Here is a 17,867-nt window from a genome sequence, read left to right on the forward strand (position 1 = left end):
CTGTACAGCAAAGTGAATCAGTTATACATATATACACTCTTTTTTTTAGATTCTTTTCCCATATAGGCCATTACAGAGTACTGAGTAGAGTTCCCTGTGCTGTACAGTAGGTCCTTATTAGTTATCTGTTTTATATATAGTAGTGTGTATATGTCAATCCCAATCTCCCAAATTATTCCTCTCCCCCTTACCTCCTGGTAACCATAAGTTTGTTTTCTACATCTGTGACTCTACTTCTGTTTTGGTTCATTTGTACCCTTATTTTAGATTCCACATATAAGCAATATCATATGATATTTGTCTTTCTCTGTCTGACTTAACTTCACTCAGTATGACAATCTCTACGTCCATCCATGTTGCTGCAAATGGCATTATTTTGTTCTTTTTTATGGCTGAGTAATATTCCATTGTATATATGTGCCAAATCTTTATCCATTCCTCTGTTGATGGACAGTTAGGTTACTTCCATGTCCTGGCTATTGTAAATAGTGCTGCAGTGAACACTGGGGTGCATGTATCTTTTCGAATTATGGTTTTCTCTGGGTATATGCCCTGGAGTGGGATTGCTGGGTCATACGGTAGTTCTATTTTTAGTTTTTTAAGGAACCTCCATACTGTTCTGTATAGTGGCTGTACCAATGTACATTCCTACCAACAGTGAAAAGGGTTCCCCTTTCTCCACACCCTCTCCAGCATTTATTGTTTGTAGACTTCTTGATGATGGCCATTCTGACCCGTGTGAGGTGATACCTCATTGTAGTTTTGATTTGCATTTCTCTAATGATTAGTGATGTTGAGCATCTTTTCATGTGTTTGTTGGCCATCTGTATGTCTTCTTTGGAGAAATGTCTATTTAGATCTTCTGCCCATTTTTTGATTGGGTTATTTGTTTTTTTGATATTGAGCTGCATGAGCTGTTCGTATATTTTGGAGATTAATCCCTTGTTGGTCGCTTCATTTGCAAATATTTTCTCCCATTCTGAGGGTTGTCTTTTTGTTTTGTTTATGGTTTCCTTTGCTGTGCAAAAGCTTTTAAGTTTAGTTAGACCCCATTTGTTTATTTTTGTTTTTATTTTTATTACTCTAGGATATGGGTCAAAAAAGATCTTGTTGCGATTTATGTCAAAGAGTGTTCTGCCTATGTTTTCCTCTAAGAGTTTTATTGTGTCTGACCTTATGTTTAAGTCTTTAATACATTTTGAGGATTTTTTTTGTGGATGGTGTTAGGGAGTGTTCTAATTTCATTCTTTTACATGTAGCTGTCCAGTTTTCCCAGCACCACTTATTGAAGAGACTGTCTTCTCTCCATTGTGTATTCTTGCCTCCTTTGTCATAGATTAGGTGACCATAGGTGTGTGAGTTTATCTCTGGACTTTCTATCCTGTTCCATTGGTCTGTATTTCTGTTTTTGTGCCAGTACCATACTGTTTTGATTACTGTAGCTTTGTAGTATAGTCTCAAGTCAGGGAGCCTGATTCCTCCAGCTCCATTTTTCTTTGGGGTAATTTATTATATAGCAGTAAATAACTAATATGGATGTCATTGCTAAGTCCCTACCTTTAGAAAGAGTGATGTTCATTATGGTTCCATATAAAGAAAATCTCCAAATTTAGCATTAAGCAGACTAATCCTCCAATTGTGAAACAGTTGTACTAAGGACAGTTATTCAGTCAGGGTCAATAAGCCATCGCAATTTGGTTTAGTGCTATTTTCTACTGCTGCATAACTTTCTAAGTTTATTTTCTTGCTCTTTTAAGAATTAACTTTTGGGCTTCCCTGGTGGCGCAGTGTTTGGGAGTCCGCCTGCCAATGCAGGGGACACGGGTTCGTGCCCCGGTCTGGGAAGATCCCACATGCCGCGGAGTGGCTGGGCCCGTGAGCCATGGCCACTGAGCCTGTGCGTCCGGAGCCTGCGCTCCGCAATGGGAGAGGCCACAACAGTGAGAGGCCTGCAAACCGCTAAAAAAAAAAAAAAAAAAAAAAAAAAAAAAAAAGAATTAACTTTTAGCCATTATATTAGTCAGGATCCAGACAGGAAAATTGAAATCACCCCAGTTATTTTTACAGAGAGAATTTAGTTGAAAGAACTGTTGCCTGGGACTTGAGTTATCAGAAAGCAGCCTACATCCCTAGGGCCTGAGGGAGCAAAGGGGAGGGTGGTTCTGTCGCTTGTGCACAGGCATGCTCTCTTCCCCCACCCCTCCCAACCCACCAGGCAGCAGCAGGCAAAGCAGAAGTGTGGTTTGCACAGTGCCAGACCCAGCGTAGCAGAGCTGAGAGATAACAGCTTAATAAACAGCACAGTGTCACGTCTTTCCTAAGTTAATGAATTATGGGTTAGTTAGAAGGCACATTCCCTGCCAAGGCCTCTCTCTCTGTTGTTCACTGTAGTAGGCGCCTGTAGGGGATGTGGTGTCACTGAAAGTTCCCTTCCTGGGGCTCTGTGATTTCCTGACACTGCAGCAAGTGCTACGAGCCTCCATCTTGCCCAACCCTGCAGCCAACTGAACACTTCCCCACCAGGCTTTCAGCTCGGGAGACCAAAGCCATCATTTTTGCCCTGCTGATTTCTTGCACTCACTGATACAACCTAATGTATATTTAACTTTAAATTAGGAAGAATGAAATAAAATTTTAAAAAATTTTTAATTTAAATTCATTTCTTCAGTGTCACCAGCCACATTTCAAGAGCCCAACAGTCCTATGTGGCTAGTGGCTACCATACTGAACTGCACAGAATAGAACATTTCCATTATTGCAGAACATCCTATTGGTCAGAGCTGTCCTAGAGCCTTTAAAATGCTCATAGGACAGAAACAAGCTGAAAAGACATTGGATGTTCAAGAGGAGGAGGATGTAGTAGGTAGCATCTCCAAGCTTATTTTAACCAATGAGCCCTTTATTTTCATTGATCAAGACTCAGGAAACCTACTTTGGTTTTGTGATCTTGAGGCAGAGACTGGAATTTCTCTGTGCATCAGTGTTCTCTCTTCACACCCTGGCCAATATCATTTCTGAGTTCGCTGTTTATTATAAACCTCTTTGCCAGCACATAGCATCTGCTGCTGTTGCTTCCACATTCCCCTTGCCTCTGGATTAGTTTCAAGGAAAACCAAAGATTTTACTCTTAGCGCCCTTGATTGACCTCCCTGCCCCATCTCTCCATCAACCCCTTCCCCTCCCTGATCACCACCTTCCCTGTGGCAGCCCCTGGTGGCTCATGAGCCACAGGAGAAAGTCCAAAGCCAGAGCCTTCAGAACACACAGCGCTCCCGGGTCCACTCTATACTTCACACCCGCAGGCTTTGGGTCAAGCTGTTCACCTCGTCCAAAAGTTCTCCTGTTCCTTTGTCCACCTCTTCGAGCCTCATGGCAGGAGTCTACTTCACTGGCAGCCCAGCCACCACCTGTTTGGATTGGCCACCATGTTCATGGCAAGGTCATGCTTTGCTCTGCCTGCTCCTGGCCAATGACTGAGCATGGTGAGGGTACTAGAACCAGTGTGCCGCTCTTCTTTGGGTCAGGGCCTCCCTGGCGGCCTGGCCAAAGCTGTCTCAGAGGTGCTCTGCCATCAAGACGCTTCCTTCCCGCTCCTTTCGCAGGGGTCAGACCTGCACTGCAGTCTGACAGCTCTCCCTGCCCAGCCTGCTCCATCCCCCTTTATCCGTCCCACCCCTTCTCCCAGTAAATCTCTTGTATGTCTAATTCTGACTTGGCATTATTTCTCAGAGACCCAAACTGACACAGCTAGAGCTTCCCCTGACTCAAGCCAGGCAGAATCAAGCACTGTTCCATCCATGTTCTCAACGCCTTCTGTGTATACCTGTTAGAGCACTTACTACACTCACCATCACCACTGCCTCCCTCCTCGTCACCACGTCTCCTCCACTAGGCAGCGTCTAAAGGTCAGGCACCACATTTCTTACATTCTGGTCCCCCTGTATCTGCCATGCACTAATGTGTGTTGATTGAATTAGATTGGGCCCATTTATCCTTCGAGGGTCTGAGTGATCCTCTGTCAACGTTGACTAGTGTTAAAGAAAGGCATGTTGCATGTCTCTGGTCAAAGAAGAGATGCAGTGACATCATTTACGCATGAGACCAGCCCCCGTATATCATTAATACGAGAGTTAAAGTTCACACACTCGTTTACTAATGGTCCACTTAGTTTTTAAACAATATGGTACCCACCATCTTTGTTGTATTTTTTCCCAATAGGCACTCTGCAGTACATGGCGCCCGAGATTATTGATCGAGGACCTCGTGGGTACGGTGCCCCGGCTGATATCTGGGCCCTGGGCTGCACCATCATCGAGATGGCTACCAGCAGGCCTCCATTCCATGAGCTCGGTGAACCGCAGGCAGCAATGTTCAAAGTAAGACATGTTGGATGATTTAGGTTGCTGGTGTTGGAGAGAGATAATTCAAATCAAAAATCTCCCAATCCAGAAACCTCTCCACAAAGGTGGAAGAGAAAGCAAACAGGTTGTTTTATTTTTGAATAAGCATAAAATCAGAATGTGATGTGCGTCACAGGCCCGAGAGAGTGGAGCGCTAAGAAGCTGGAAAGCGGAACTCAGCCTTTCCTCTAGCCAAGCAGGTGCAACCCTTTATATCCATGTTCTGAAGAGAAATGCTAACTAGTCCTCAGGCGCAAGGACTAGACAGCACCACTGGTCACAGGAGGTCACCCGAGGTTCCCCTGACAACTAGGGTGACCATTTGTGTTAGCTAATTGGCTTTACCCAAAGGAAAGGTCAACTTGTCAAACCTTGTAGTTCTGGAGCAAAAGGCTCCACTGAAGTTAGGCTCCTGCTTTCCCACAGAAACCCGGAAATCGGAGCGCTACCTTCCTCGGTGGTGGCATTTCAAAGAGATGGCTCCCAGGTCCTTGAGAAAGACATTTCTGGCAAGAGGCTTATTTGGCTTTTAAAAAGATTTACATACATCTCGAAGAGAGACACAGAACTTAGAATGACAGGTTTTCTAAAGTGAATGCTCTAAGATAGGTGGGGGGGTGTCTCTTTCTTTCTTTCCAACTGAGGGAGTTAAGCTTCTTAGTTAATCTGTACGTGCTCTTACACTGGGTAAGGCTCGAGGGCCGCGTTGGGTGAGTGTCTTTGGAGGACAGGTTTCTGTCTACATTTGGAGAGGAGGAACTTTGGGTATCAGATGCTGTCTCCTTTGTCCTGCTAAAAGCCTTCCCAGAGCTGACAGGAAGGGTGACCCGTGTGTTGAGGCCCACATGGTACTGACTGGCCCTATGGGTGGGGCTTTACACTGGACATGCTCCCTTGGGAAGGGACATGCTTGCTTGCGAGCCCAAGGGAAGCTGATGCGAGGACAGCCAGTGTATCCAAGGTCAGGTCTGCGGCTTCTGGCTCCGTGGACGCTTGGAGAAGTTGAAGAGCAGCTGTAGCCTTCAGAGGTTGTTACCAGCACTGACCTTCCGCAGAGCACTTTTGTTTGCCCCAAAGATAAGAAGGAAGAGAGCAGGGTCCCAGAAGGCTAGATGGCCACTGCTTACGGATGACAAGGTCGCAGTACATGGAAGCAGCCTGATAGAACGTGATTCCAGAGGCCTTTCTTCCTGCTTCTCTACCACGCCTGGTGGCCTCCCAGGCCTGCAGCCCCACAGCCTCACCGCCTGCATCCTTGCTAGGCCCTCTGGCTCAGTCTCTTCGGCAGAAGGAACTCAAAGGCCCGAGTGCAGGGCTCTGCCCATGAGCTGGGTGCAGCCTGCTCAGTGGGTTCTGAACACCCTGTGCTGTGATGCCTTGGTGCACTCCTCAGCCCAGCCCCTGCAGAAGGTTCTCTGAGCCTCCCACCCTCCCAGCAGCTGTCAGGTAGCCCTAAAGCCAAGATCTCAAGTCGATGAGTGTCTCCTGGCACCTGCAATCCAAACAAGACCCTGAACACCACGGCTGGCAGGCAGCAGTAACCTTCCAGCCTTTCCATGTCTGTCCAGGATGGAGCCACCTGGGGCTGGCAAAGATCTTCCTGCAGCTTCAGTTACAGGCCTCGGAATAAATACCAGCTGGTGGGCTTCCCTGGTAGCACAATGGTTAAGAATCTGCCTGCCAATGCAGGGGACATGGATTCGAGCCCTGGTCCGGGAGGATCCCACATGCCGCGGAGCAACTAAGCTCGTGCGCCACAACTACTGAGCCTGCGCTCTAGAGCCCATGTGCCTAGAGCCTGTGCTCCGCAACAAGAGAAGCCACTGCAGTGAGAAGCCCGCGCACTGCAACGAAGGGTAGCCCCCGCTCGCCACAACTAGAAAAAGCCACGCGCAGCAACGAAGACCCAACCCAGCCAAAAGTAAATATTTATTTAAAAAAAATAATAATATAGTGCCCATGTTTGCTCTTCTCGAGAGCCGGGGGAGAAGCTACTCCCTTCCTCTCTGAGTTCTTGTCCTGAGTTTTTGTCTCTGGACCGCCCTAGTGCCCTTATATCCCCACCCCTCAGGCGAGGGGTGCCAGCTGGAATGTGCCCTGCATTTCAGATCTTGTGGGTTGAATTCTATCCAGTGTTTAGTGTTCTCAAAATCCAAAGCTCGTTTTTTGAAAATGTTATGTTGTGGTAAGAACACAACATGAGATTTACCCTCTTAACAGTATTGTTGACTCAGGGTCCAGCACTGTACAGCAGATCCGCTAGAAATTATTCATCTGTTTAAGTGTCATGTGTGCCCAGTGGGTAGTAATGCCCCATTTCCCCCTCCCCTCAATGCCAAACTCTCCATCCTGCCCATGAGGAGCAGCGTGTCAGAAGCGGTTGGTGCGCCCCTGGTGCAGGGACTTCAGGCTGTGAAGTCGGAAGCTGGCGGTTTGCTCTCGGCAGTGCCCCGGTCTCACTGAGGGGGCAGGGGAGGCCGCGCCAGCCCCATGGTTGGAGAGGAGCTGGGAATGGGGTGCATCTGGAGGACAGAATGGCTTCCACTCCTGGCTCATTGGGTGGGCTTGGAAACGATGAGAAGACTGTGAACGTTAAAGATGACAACTCCTCAGATGAATGGAGAGCCGTCCCCGATGGGAACGGTCACGCAGGATGGATGAGCGGGACTCGTGGAAGCACTCCCGTGTCACAGTGAGATGTGACGACTCAGCCGGAACTCCTGCTCCCCCACAGGGCGCAGGGACAAGAGAGCCTGCAGCAGGACGATGATGAGCTGGCCAGCAGTGGAGCTGAAGCAGAAATTGCAGCAGGAGCCTGAACAGGAAAGGGCAGCGCCGCCTCCCTCAGCCAGTTGCACCCCTTGGGGATGAGGGCGTGGGCCCCGAGTTACCAGCCTCCAGGTTTGCTCTGCCTGTGGTTTACAGCTGGAGGTTGGAGATTTGGACTGTGAACGCGTAGAGGCTGAGAGGCTGGGGCGCGATGCTCTCGGAGGGCCTTTCACACGTGGCCCTTTATCCTGAGCATCCTCCCTGCATAGTGATCACGGAGCTCCAAGAGGACTAGAGCAGAAACCCCAAGGCCTCTTAAGGCCTAGGCTCTGAAACCCCCACCAGTATCACTTCCCCCACAATCTACTGGGCAAAGCAAAGTCCCCAGAGGCCAGCCGGGGCTAGGACACGGATACCAGTCATTGAGGCCATTGTTGGAATCCATCATCAGCCCCTCCTAGGATGGCAGATACAGGAGCTTTGTGTGGAAGGTATGTACACCTGGATTTGCCCGAAACCACACTGTCCCATCGGTCACCTCTGCCTTCAATGCAGGTAGGGATGTTTAAGATTCACCCTGAGATTCCGGAAACCCTTTCAGCGGAAGCTAAAGCCTTCATTTTATCCTGTTTTGAGCCTCACCCCCACAAATGTGTCACCGCTGCTGGGCTGCTCCAAGAGGGTTTCTTAAGGCAGGTGAACAAGGGCAAGAAGAACCAAATTGCTTTCAAGTCGGCAGGTGAGGCCTGCTGGGATGGCAGGGGTGACAGCTCTCCCAAGTGCTGAGCTTCCCACATGGTGCCCGTCTTTGTGAAGAGCGGTGGGGCTGGTGCATTAGGTGTGGGACGCAGAGACACAGGGAGCCCATAGGTGACAGCAGTGTACCCTCACATACCCGATGCTCCGTTAAAGCCTTTCCTTTGGGATTGTGCTGGGGAGGAAGGTGGGAGGTACCCTGGCTGGGGTTTTGTGTCTTCCCCAGGTGCAGAGCCTGGCGCTTCATTTTTGGAGGCTGGCCTGTCACCCTGTGCTGCTCCCGACCTTGATTAAAGGGTGTCTGTCCTGCAGGCCACCGAAGCAAGCAACCCCTTCTGGGGCAGTAGGTCCTACCGGGCAGTGACATAAGAGTGGTCCCGGTGTGGATGGGGTCGGGAGCTGGGACAGGGTGCCTCAGCATCTTGCACCCAGAGAGCGACTCGCTGTCTCAGCGTGTCCAAAGGGCTGGTTAGAAATGCAGAGTCTCGGGCCCATCCCAGACCCGCTGAAGCAGAACCTCCATCTCCCCAGGATCCCTGGGTGATCACTTTCACCCCCAGTTAGAGCAGCGCAGGCTTAGGCCCCTGGGTGGGTCACGTGGCCCAAGGGGCTGCCTGGGGCTCACCCTCCCCACCCCCAGCTGCCCCGCACAGAGGGTCCCAGGGGCGCCACGCTGCCCCTGCCCCTGGCGGGGGGAGCTGATGGGTGGCAGCAGCGGCAGCGAGCATGGCTCGGTCTCCCCGGACTCCGATGCCCAGCCCGAGGTGTTCTTCCAGAAGTCCCAGACGCCCACGCACCGGGCTCAGACACCTGCTCAGGTACGGCCACCCCCCACTCGGGGGACAGAGTCCCTCCCAGGTGTAAACCAGATGGCCGCGAAGGGCTTTCGCTTCCTTTCTGCACGATCAGCAGGGCAGCCGGGGCGGCCACTGACAGTGAGAGAGAGGAGGGCAGTGAGGTCACTCTGTCCCTTCCCCTCTTCTCCTCTTCCTCCCCTCCCCCTCGTCGCTTCCCCTTCCCTCCCGTTTCCTCCTCCTCCCGTCAAGCCTTATTCTCTCCCTCTTACCCCCCTCCTTCCCCCTCCCTCCCTTCCCCGTCTTTGCCCTCACCTCCAACACTGGTGCATCGTCCTGAGGGTGGGGCTGCGGCGGAGCCACCTCTTAGCCCCTCCCCCACGGTGTCCCTGGGAGGCGGGGGATTGTCGCCTGCGTTTGTCCGCAGTGTTCCTGATGAGAGCTCGGCCTCAGAGGACCAGAGCGCAGCCTCGTCCCTGGAGGACAGGGGCCCAGGCCTCTTCCTGCTGCGCAAGGACAGCGAGCGCCGTGCCATCCTCTACAGAATCCTCTGGGAGGAGCAGAACCAGGTGGCTTCCAACCTGCAGGAGTGCGTGGCTCAGGTACAGGCCGAGTGTGGGAGTTGCAATCCCACCCCCTCCGCCCAAGGCCAGGTCCCAGAAGAGGTCCAAATGGGACTGGTGTTCCTGCTACCCTAGAACATTTGCACAGTTACAATAACCACCCTAAGTATTTCCCAACGTCCTCCCCTTTTCCAACAAAACAAAAGAAAATACAACAACAACAACAAAAAGACTCCACTGAAGCCTGAATTTGCATTTGCGGAACACTGCAGTGAAACCAGGCACTGATGGGGCAGTGCTGCCTCCTGGTGGAAAACAAGCCAAATGGCAGCACAAAGCCCAGTTAACCCCCTGCTGCACCAGTTGCCCTCAGAAGCTGGGAGAACAGTCGCGTTAGGAAGAAAGGTTACGGATGGAAATATTTGAGTTTTAACTCATTTTGGATGGGACAAGTTCCTTCTAGCAAGAGGCCACTGCCCACTATGAACTGTGCCTTGTGACAAGGCTTGTTGGGGGTGGAGGGTGGTTTACAAGGGGTTAAACAGGATGGCAGACCATTCCTTGAGGGGCTTAGTTCTGTTGTTTGTGGGCCAGAGAGGAGAGGGGGCCACATAACCCTCTAACAGGAAGGATATGGAGGAAATTCCAGGACCAGAGACCGTGTCTCGCCTGGGAAATCCCCAGTTCCATTAGCAAATGGACAGTCTGGTTGATTAGTTGCCCACAGTACTTGGATTTTCCCTCCCTCTCTCTGAATTACTCAGTGACTGATTTTTTTGGGTGGGGGTTTGGTGATCAGAGTTCGGAAGAGTTGCATCTCTCAGTCGGCCACATCAAGCAAATAATTGCGATCCTGAGAGACTTCATCCGCTGCCCGGAGCACAGGGTGATGGCATCCATGATATCAAAGCTAAAGGTGGACCTGGACTTTGACAGCTCGTCCAACAATCAGATTCATCTGGTACTCTTTGGATTTCAGGATGCTGTAAGTGCTCCATTTGGCCTTAGAGAACATGCCAGAAGGTAGGAAGCCCACTGAAGTGGCTCACAGCCAAGACCATGGATTTCGATTACCATCATCTCCCGTAGTCTCCATTTCTTCTCACCTGTTTACGCCTGAATCCCGAGTGTCAGCAGTTTTCTAAACACTGAATATGTGTGTACAAGTGACTGGTCTGATTGCATTATGGCCACGGAGAGCAGGAGTGTAGGATTTGGGAACGAGTGGCATCTGCCAGCTGGGTAGGTGTGGGATTTAAGCTTATGTGTCTGCCCGAAGAGGTGTGAGTTGCTCCAGGCCCAAGATCATGTCTGGTTTAGCTTTGTGTCTCAAGTCCCCAACACAGAGCTTGAGGTTTCATAGATGCTTCATAAATGTTTGTTGAATAAACAATGAAGAGGCCCATGCGGTAGCTCCGATCTCTGTACCTGTCCCCTAGACCCCCGTGTGACTTGGGGTCAGCTTAAAGGAAGACTCAGTCCAGAAGAAACATAAGTCAGGTAGAAACTCAGGGCAGCATGGTTAACCCTTTATCTCAGAGTAGAAGCAAATTCGAATTAGTAAGAACTATTTCCTAAAAGTACAATGGACCAGAAATCTGGATTTTTGTGATTTGTAGGTAAATAAAATTTTGAGGAACCACTTAATTAGGCCCCACTGGATGTTTGCGATGGACAACATCATCCGTCGAGCGGTGCAGGCTGCAGTCACCATCCTCATCCCAGGTAAGGGCCCTCTTTTCGGTCAAGGTCAACTTCAGGTGGCTATGGAAAAGGTCAGACAGGTCCTCTGTATTCACCAGTTGTTGCTTTCCCTTTCCCATCTTGGGTATGTATGTCCCTGCAATTAAGTAAATGGTGTCACAGACCCCTTTAGGGCCAAGATTCTGGGATTCTCAGAACATCTCCTGGTGATGTATTTTTACATGCCCCCAGGCATAACTGAGGAGCACGCACCGCAGGTAGACTAAACTCAGGATCTCAAAGGAGCACTGAGCCTGATGGCCTGGATCCTAGTGCGTCATCTTGTGTGCTCAGCAACGCCTCCTAGTTGGTTGACGATTTAACGGCTCAGTCTCCTCTCTCAGAATCATCATGTGGCAGCTACAGAAATCTTTGGCTTTTATAGGCTCTATTTTTGAAATGTTAGAGCAGCTTAATACCCAAGTTGATTCTCCTTCCGCGGTGCCTTCTCCCTAGGAAGGGAGGCTATGCAGCGCTTCGGTTAACACTGCCACTTCCTCTCATTACTTTGCTCCCTCCCTGTCATCCTCTGCCTGCTCCCCTGAATGCACTCTGCCCAGGCTCAGCTTCTGGGAGTGGCTTGTTAAACCCCAGGACTTCATTATTCCCCAGTCCAAGCAGGAAGGTGTTTGTAGTAAAAACACGGGCCTGGGTGGAAGCCCGCTTGTCCCTTTTTAAAACTGCCTTTGGCTAACTAACACTTTGAAGTCTGTTTCCTTATCTGTGACGTGGTGGGGACCATCTTTTCACTGCAGAGCTAACTGAAATAGTCTCCCCTCCGTTTTATAAAGTCAGCAGTCCCCTGATGGAGCGTCGTGTTGGCCTGGCCGGCCTCTGAACAGCCATGTTTGCTGGCCCGGGACATAAGCTACACCAAGCCCTGGCCTTGTTGAACCGTGGTCCTTTTCTTCCGTGATTCCACAGAGCTCCAAGCCCACTTTGAGGCTGCCTCAGAGACCGAAGGAGTGGATAAGGACACACATGAGGCGGAAGAGGACTATGTCCTGGCAGACCCACGCGGGAGCGAGGCGCAGGCGGCGTGTGGGTGGAGCGGGCCCGTTTCAGCAGTTGCCCAGGAGGCCCAGCCCCAGCAGCTCCACCAGCAGCATTTGAGCCTCCAGCTGAGCAAGTTCAGGCAGGAGACCAACAGGTGGGCAGGGGTGGGACAATGACCCGGACCAGCCGGTCAACTCAGTGGTCGAGTGCCTCACCCAGGTCTCAGAAAAGCATCTTTACCCCCAAGGAACCGCACAAGGAGATATCCTCAGCTTCAACTGGGGGACTAGAAGGATGCCTCCGTTTTAATGCTAGGAGTCAGAGACGTAGAGTGCCTTGCCACAAGCCGTACTAAAGGCAGCAGATCTTGGAGTTTTCTCTTTACAGAGATGGGTTCCCTGACATGGTGTGTGGGTCCAGCAACTTGGGGGGACATCTGCGGCCCGCCCCTGCCGAAGTAGCTGAGTTGGGGGCCAGTTAGCACTGCGTCGATGGACAGGTATCCCATAACCCTGACCCCAAGGAAGTCTGCCCTGTCCTCTTTGAATCTCTCCCTTGTGTTTTGTCATGATCCCTAGGCAGGAATTAGTGAACCGCCTTCCCAGACAGCGGACCCTGGCACTGCCGTGAGGTTCCCACAAGAGTTGGGCTTTTTTGTTTATTTCCAGGCACATAGTAGGTGTTCAAAAAATATTTGTTAAATGAACAAAAAGATTCCCATTTGTGCTGGGGAACTATGTCGTCAGTGGGCTTAGCAAACTAGTCGGTACCGGTTCCAAATGATGCCTTGTTGCCCAGTGGTCATTGGGAATGCTAAAATTTAACGGGGACAAACGGTGTCAGGCGTACCTATTTTGGAAGAAAAGTTGTATACACCCCTAGGGATCTCTGAAGTTTAATTTTAGGCAGATCTAATCATTTCTTTTTAGAAAGGCCCAGAGTTCTAATTAAGTGGTAGTGGTGGCAAAACTTTAAGTTTTGAAAAAATGACAAATGTGAAAGTTGATAGTAGTACTTAGCACTTTTTAAAATGTGTTTCTGGGGGGCTTCCGTGGTGGCGCAGTGGTTGGGAGTCCGCCTGCCAATGCAGGGGACATGGGTTCGTGCCCCGGTCTGGGAGGATCCCACATGCCGCGGAGCGGCTGGGCCCGTGAGCCATGGCCGCTGGGCCTGCGCGTCCGGAGCCTGTGCTCCGCAATGGGAGAGGCCACTACAGTGAGAGGCCCGCATACCGCAAAAAAAAAAAAAAATGTGTTTCTGGTAAGGTTTATAATCACCAAATTCATAAAATGTTATATATGGGTTCAAAGGTTACTCCTTTCCAGGGTCAATATTGTTATCTTCCATCTCAGTAGAATTAGTAATGAGACAGCAGCCAACACCTGACTGCGAATGGCTGACACACACACAGCTCCTGCAGACACGCCTGCCCTTGTAGGACAGAGATGCCTTAGCTGCTGCTGGACACAGCAGGAAGGCACCTTTTGCCCTGAGTGATACGAGGGTAACACATCTGTCCTGAGTAGTGTCTGTGAGACCAAGCCCCGTGAAGCGTTTAGCGCAGTCTTGGGTAAGTGTTCGCAGTAGTGTATTGTGAAAACAGTGATTGTAAAATCTGCTCTTGACATCCCAGAGTATTAGGGAATCCTTAAAAATGAATTTTTTTTTTTTGGCGGTACGCGGGCCTCTCACTGTTGTGGCCTCTCCTGTTGCGGAGCACAGGCTCCGTGGCCATGGCTCACAGGCCCAGCCGCTCCGCGGCATGTGGGATCTTCCCGGACCGGGGCATGAACCCGTGTCCCCTGCATCGGCAGGCGTACTCTCAACCATTGCGCCACCAGGGAAGCCCTTAAAAATGAATTTAAATTCACTTCAATGGAAAAATATTTGCTGGAAAGGTGAAACAACAGGTGTTGAAAGTAACAAAAAGGCTGGGAATCACTGTTTTAGATTATACATTCCATACATTACTATTAACTGGAATTGCACTTAAAATTCAAAAAAGATAAAATTGCTGAGAAAACCATAATTCAAAAAGAGACATGCACCAAAATGTTCATTGCAGCTCTATTCACAATAGCCCGGAGATGGAAACAACCTAAGTGTCCATCATCAGATTGAATGGATAAAGAAGATGTGGCACATATATACAATGGAATATTACTCAGCCATAAAAAGAAACGAAACTGAGCTATTTGTAATGAGGTGGATAGACCTAGAGTCTGTCATACAGAGTGAAGTAACTCAGAAAGAGAAAGACAAATACCGTATGCTAACACATATATATGGAATTTAAGAAAAAAAAAGTCATGAAGAACCTAGGGGTAAAACAGGAATAAAGACACAGACCTACTTGAGGATATGGGGAGGGGGAAGGGTAAGCTGTGACAAAGCGAAAGAGAGGCATGGACATATATACAGTACCAAACGTAAGGTAGATAGATAGTGGGAAGCAGCCGCATAGCACAGGGAGGTCAGCTCGGTGCTTTGTGACCGCCTGGAGGGGTGGGATAGGGAGGGTGGGAGGGAGGGAGACGCAAAAGGGATGGGGGAACAGATGTATATGTATGACTGATTCACTTTGTTATAAAGCAGAAACAAAAAAAAAAAAGATAAAATTGATAAGAATATGCCTTGTATTTAATGTTTGATATGAATGTAAATAGAAAACTATTAAGAAAATAGCTTCATATTTATACTGAATGTATAAATGGAGAAAACTAAGTTATTTGGCCTTTAAAATGAAGTAGTCTTATTTAAAAATCGAATTGTCCTTCCACCCCTGCCTGGTTATAATAAATATTGTGTTTTATTAAGGAGAGGAATGATGGTTCAGTGTGAACAGGCTTCAGCACCGACATGCACACGAATGGGGGCGTGTGTGCACGCTAGGGTACACCAGGTAAGCTGCTGGGCACTGGGAGGGACAGGACCATGATCTCGCCCCATAAAAAGGTGGCCGCGTTGGACAGGCATATAAGGAATTGTTTTCCTTTTAGTAACTAAGAAAGTATTTGTTAAACTAGTATACAACTAAACCAAATAGAACTATTTCAAAGAAGTAATTTGAAGGAGGGTTAAGCAAACTCTTATTACCTATTTTCAACCTACATAACTAAATAACCTTTATAAGATCCATACTATCCTTAAGCTATAACATTAAAAGACATTATATCTTTTAATGCAACACTGTACAAACCACATGCAATTACACTATCTATCTATCTAAATCTACACTTTCTTTCTATGGGTTTTCTTCCTCCTTAACACAGTTGAGAACCCAAAGCATTCCTTACAGTTGCTGCCGAATAGCCCACTGAAGGTGTAACCATCTCGCATTAGCTGATGGACTTAAACTTGATCCACTGGTTTGCACCCCGGACTTCAAAAGGCGGATCGCTGCAGTAGATGTGATAGCCGAGTTCTTCCAAAGGTGGTTCAGGATCAGCTGTAGCAAACTGGGCAGCATCCTCAATTTCTTTCCTCACTTCAACATCAATTTCCTAAAAATCAATCAGATTACAGTTCAAGAGATGTTTTGAATAGACAGCAGCTTAGGTACCAACTTGTTCTACTGGGAACCTGTTGCTAGTTGTTAACTCTTCTACTAGTACTGGAAGTATACCTATTATTATTGAAAATGTTATTTTAAAAATGACACAACGATCCACGAAGGAGGATTCTGGAGGACAGATACCAACATTTAAGACATATACCCTGGCGAGGGAACATTTATGAATTAAAAATCTACAGTATATTTTTAGGAAAGAAGGACTATGATGGTGGAGTTTAATGTCCCGTGAAAAATATTGCTTTGGCCAAGAAGTTCGTTCGGGCATGGCCAACCCAATACAATGTGTACTTTCCCATTTACTTACCTAGTTTATTACCTAGGAGTGGCAGCTTCTTGTGTAGAGAAAAACTGCTCAAAAAGGAGAGCCAACCTTCAAAGGCAGACTTTTAAACCATCAAGAGTCACTGTACCTTTAGTTCTTCAACACTGGCAAGATTGCTGTTCACCATCCTATCCTTGAGAAGCATGATAGGGTCACTCTTACTTCTAACTTCCTGAATTTCTTCTCGTGTACGGTAACTAGAGGGAGGGAAACAGAGTTACAAGTAGATAAGAACAGTGCCGGTGCAGCAAAGACAGCCTGGGAAACACAGCAGTCTGTTTCTGAGATGAAGGAGCACATCAGTACTTATGTCACCGTAGGAAGGGCAGAATTACATACTTTCAAAATACAAGAACTCATCCTACCATTCTGTAAGGAAGAGCTGCTCTGTCTTTATAGAAAACTCTACAATGGCAATTCACCTGGCTTCTCTGGCATTCTGACAACAGGGGCCAAGTTTCTATTTGCTGCTTTGATCTAGAGGTAGGGCATGAAGGTAGTGGTGGAGGCAGGGGAGATGGTTTTCTGTGGTGACAGCTATAACCTTTGAGGCAGCAGAAGGCTAAGCAGGAAAAAAATGTGCCTTGCCTTTCTCCCTTAAGACCACAGAGCAGTGTGGCTGGCAAAAACTTGGAGAGGTGGTTTTCCGATTCTTGATTGTACAATTGACCCTTGTCCTACAGCATTTGAAATAACACTAAAAGCAAAGAAAGGCTCTACCATGTTTTTAAGAACAGAATTACACCAAGTGCTTTCTTCCATGTAAGTTGCTCTTCGTAACATTTTCCCTTAGACCTTCATTCTGCACTCAAAGACTTATTATGGCCTACTTTGACTAAATCTACTCTTAATTATGCCACACTCCGGGACTGCAGCATTGCCTGCCAGCGTTACCAGGTGACAAAACTCCCTTTTTTTTTTGACTTATTTATTTCAACATATGGAATATCCCATGTGCTACTACTTGGTCTTCCTTCATACCAGCCAGAAGAGGAATATGCCATGAGAGAATCTGGGGTAATGCCTACAAAAGGTAAATGCTCCCAAGTATACTACTCTACCATCAGTCCTGTATTATGCAACAATTCCTCTCTGCAGTTGTTTTCTTATTGGTGCTCATGCTAACTAGCATGTACACACACTAGATAACTAGGAATTTTCAGAATGCTTTCTATATTGGAACCAATTTATTGGAAGACATGGCTTACAGGCTCAGACTAACTACTAAATCAATGCATGAAGCCAACTGGTGTCTGGCTTCAAAAGCAAACAAACACTGAAATGCTTTGCTTTTTCATCCAGGTAGCACCATTCAAAACCCATCCACTAGACTTCCCTGGTGGCGCAGTGGATAAGACTCCACCCTCCCAATGCAGGGGGCCTGGGTTCGATCCCTGTCAGGGAACTATATCCCACATGCATGTTGCAACTAAGGAGCCCACGAGCTGCAACTAAGGAGCCTGCCTGCCGCAACTAAGACCCCACACAACCAAAACCCATCCACTAAGGACACCACACTCAGTTTTCCCATGACCATACCTGACTCCAGGATCACTCATGCTGTGTCCATGGTAACGGTAAGTCTGCAGCTCCATCAGTATGGGCCCCTAAAACAGAACCCAGTGGAGGTTAGGTGAAACAACGGCCACAGCCTCAAAGGTACGTCCTTTCAGGATCAAATACCTTCATCAGATCTGAGTTGTTAAGAATTTCTTCTTAGTTGACTACCTCTTCTCATTTCTATTACCTATTTATTGCATGTTTCATCCTCCTTATTTTTAACAGGAACTTATTAATAAAAGCCACCCCCCGCAGCATATTTTGAATCAAAAAGGCGGACAATTCTTTATGTAATGTGACTAGTTTCTATTTCACCAGAATTGCATTTGATATATAATTCTTTAAGCACAGCATAGATTTAATGAAGAAAAGCCTAATCTTCAGGGTCAA

General features: G+C 48.2%; 2 protein-coding genes across 4 annotated transcripts in view; one reads left to right on the forward strand and one right to left on the reverse strand.

Moving 5' to 3' along the window:
* The window catches only part of LOC308620114 (mitogen-activated protein kinase kinase kinase 15-like), a gene marked incomplete at its 5' end in the record, with an annotated part of 118,246 nt that extends 105,176 nt beyond the window's left edge, over nucleotides 1–13,070 (forward strand). The window contains 9 exon segments of the mRNA XM_081239434.1: nucleotides 4,219–4,376; nucleotides 7,725–7,908; nucleotides 8,579–8,616; nucleotides 8,618–8,725; nucleotides 8,727–8,743; nucleotides 9,147–9,321; nucleotides 10,082–10,267; nucleotides 10,902–11,007; nucleotides 11,950–13,070. Of these exon segments, the coding sequence (XP_081095560.1) occupies nucleotides 4,219–4,376; nucleotides 7,725–7,908; nucleotides 8,579–8,616; nucleotides 8,618–8,725; nucleotides 8,727–8,743; nucleotides 9,147–9,321; nucleotides 10,082–10,267; nucleotides 10,902–11,007; nucleotides 11,950–12,197 (1,220 nt within the window). The 3' untranslated portion in view covers nucleotides 12,198–13,070.
* Nucleotides 13,071–14,643: 1,573 nt separating this feature from the next.
* LOC308619874 (pyruvate dehydrogenase E1 component subunit alpha, somatic form, mitochondrial) overlaps nucleotides 14,644–17,867 on the reverse strand; it is a 34,587-nt gene continuing 31,363 nt past the window's right edge. For all 3 annotated transcript variants that reach the window (XM_081239092.1, XM_081239091.1, XM_081239093.1), the window contains exons 9-11: nucleotides 17,457–17,524; nucleotides 16,006–16,114; nucleotides 14,644–15,524 (exon numbers count right to left, since the gene is read on the reverse strand). In XM_081239092.1, the coding sequence (XP_081095218.1) occupies nucleotides 15,360–15,524; nucleotides 16,006–16,114; nucleotides 17,457–17,524 (342 nt within the window). In that variant the 3' untranslated portion in view covers nucleotides 14,644–15,359. The remainder of the gene's footprint in view (nucleotides 15,525–16,005; nucleotides 16,115–17,456; nucleotides 17,525–17,867) is intronic.

This window comes from Mesoplodon bidens (genome assembly GCF_964165515.1).
Source record: "Mesoplodon bidens genome assembly, chromosome: 7".
Classification (NCBI taxonomy): Eukaryota; Metazoa; Chordata; class Mammalia; order Artiodactyla; family Ziphiidae; genus Mesoplodon; species Mesoplodon bidens.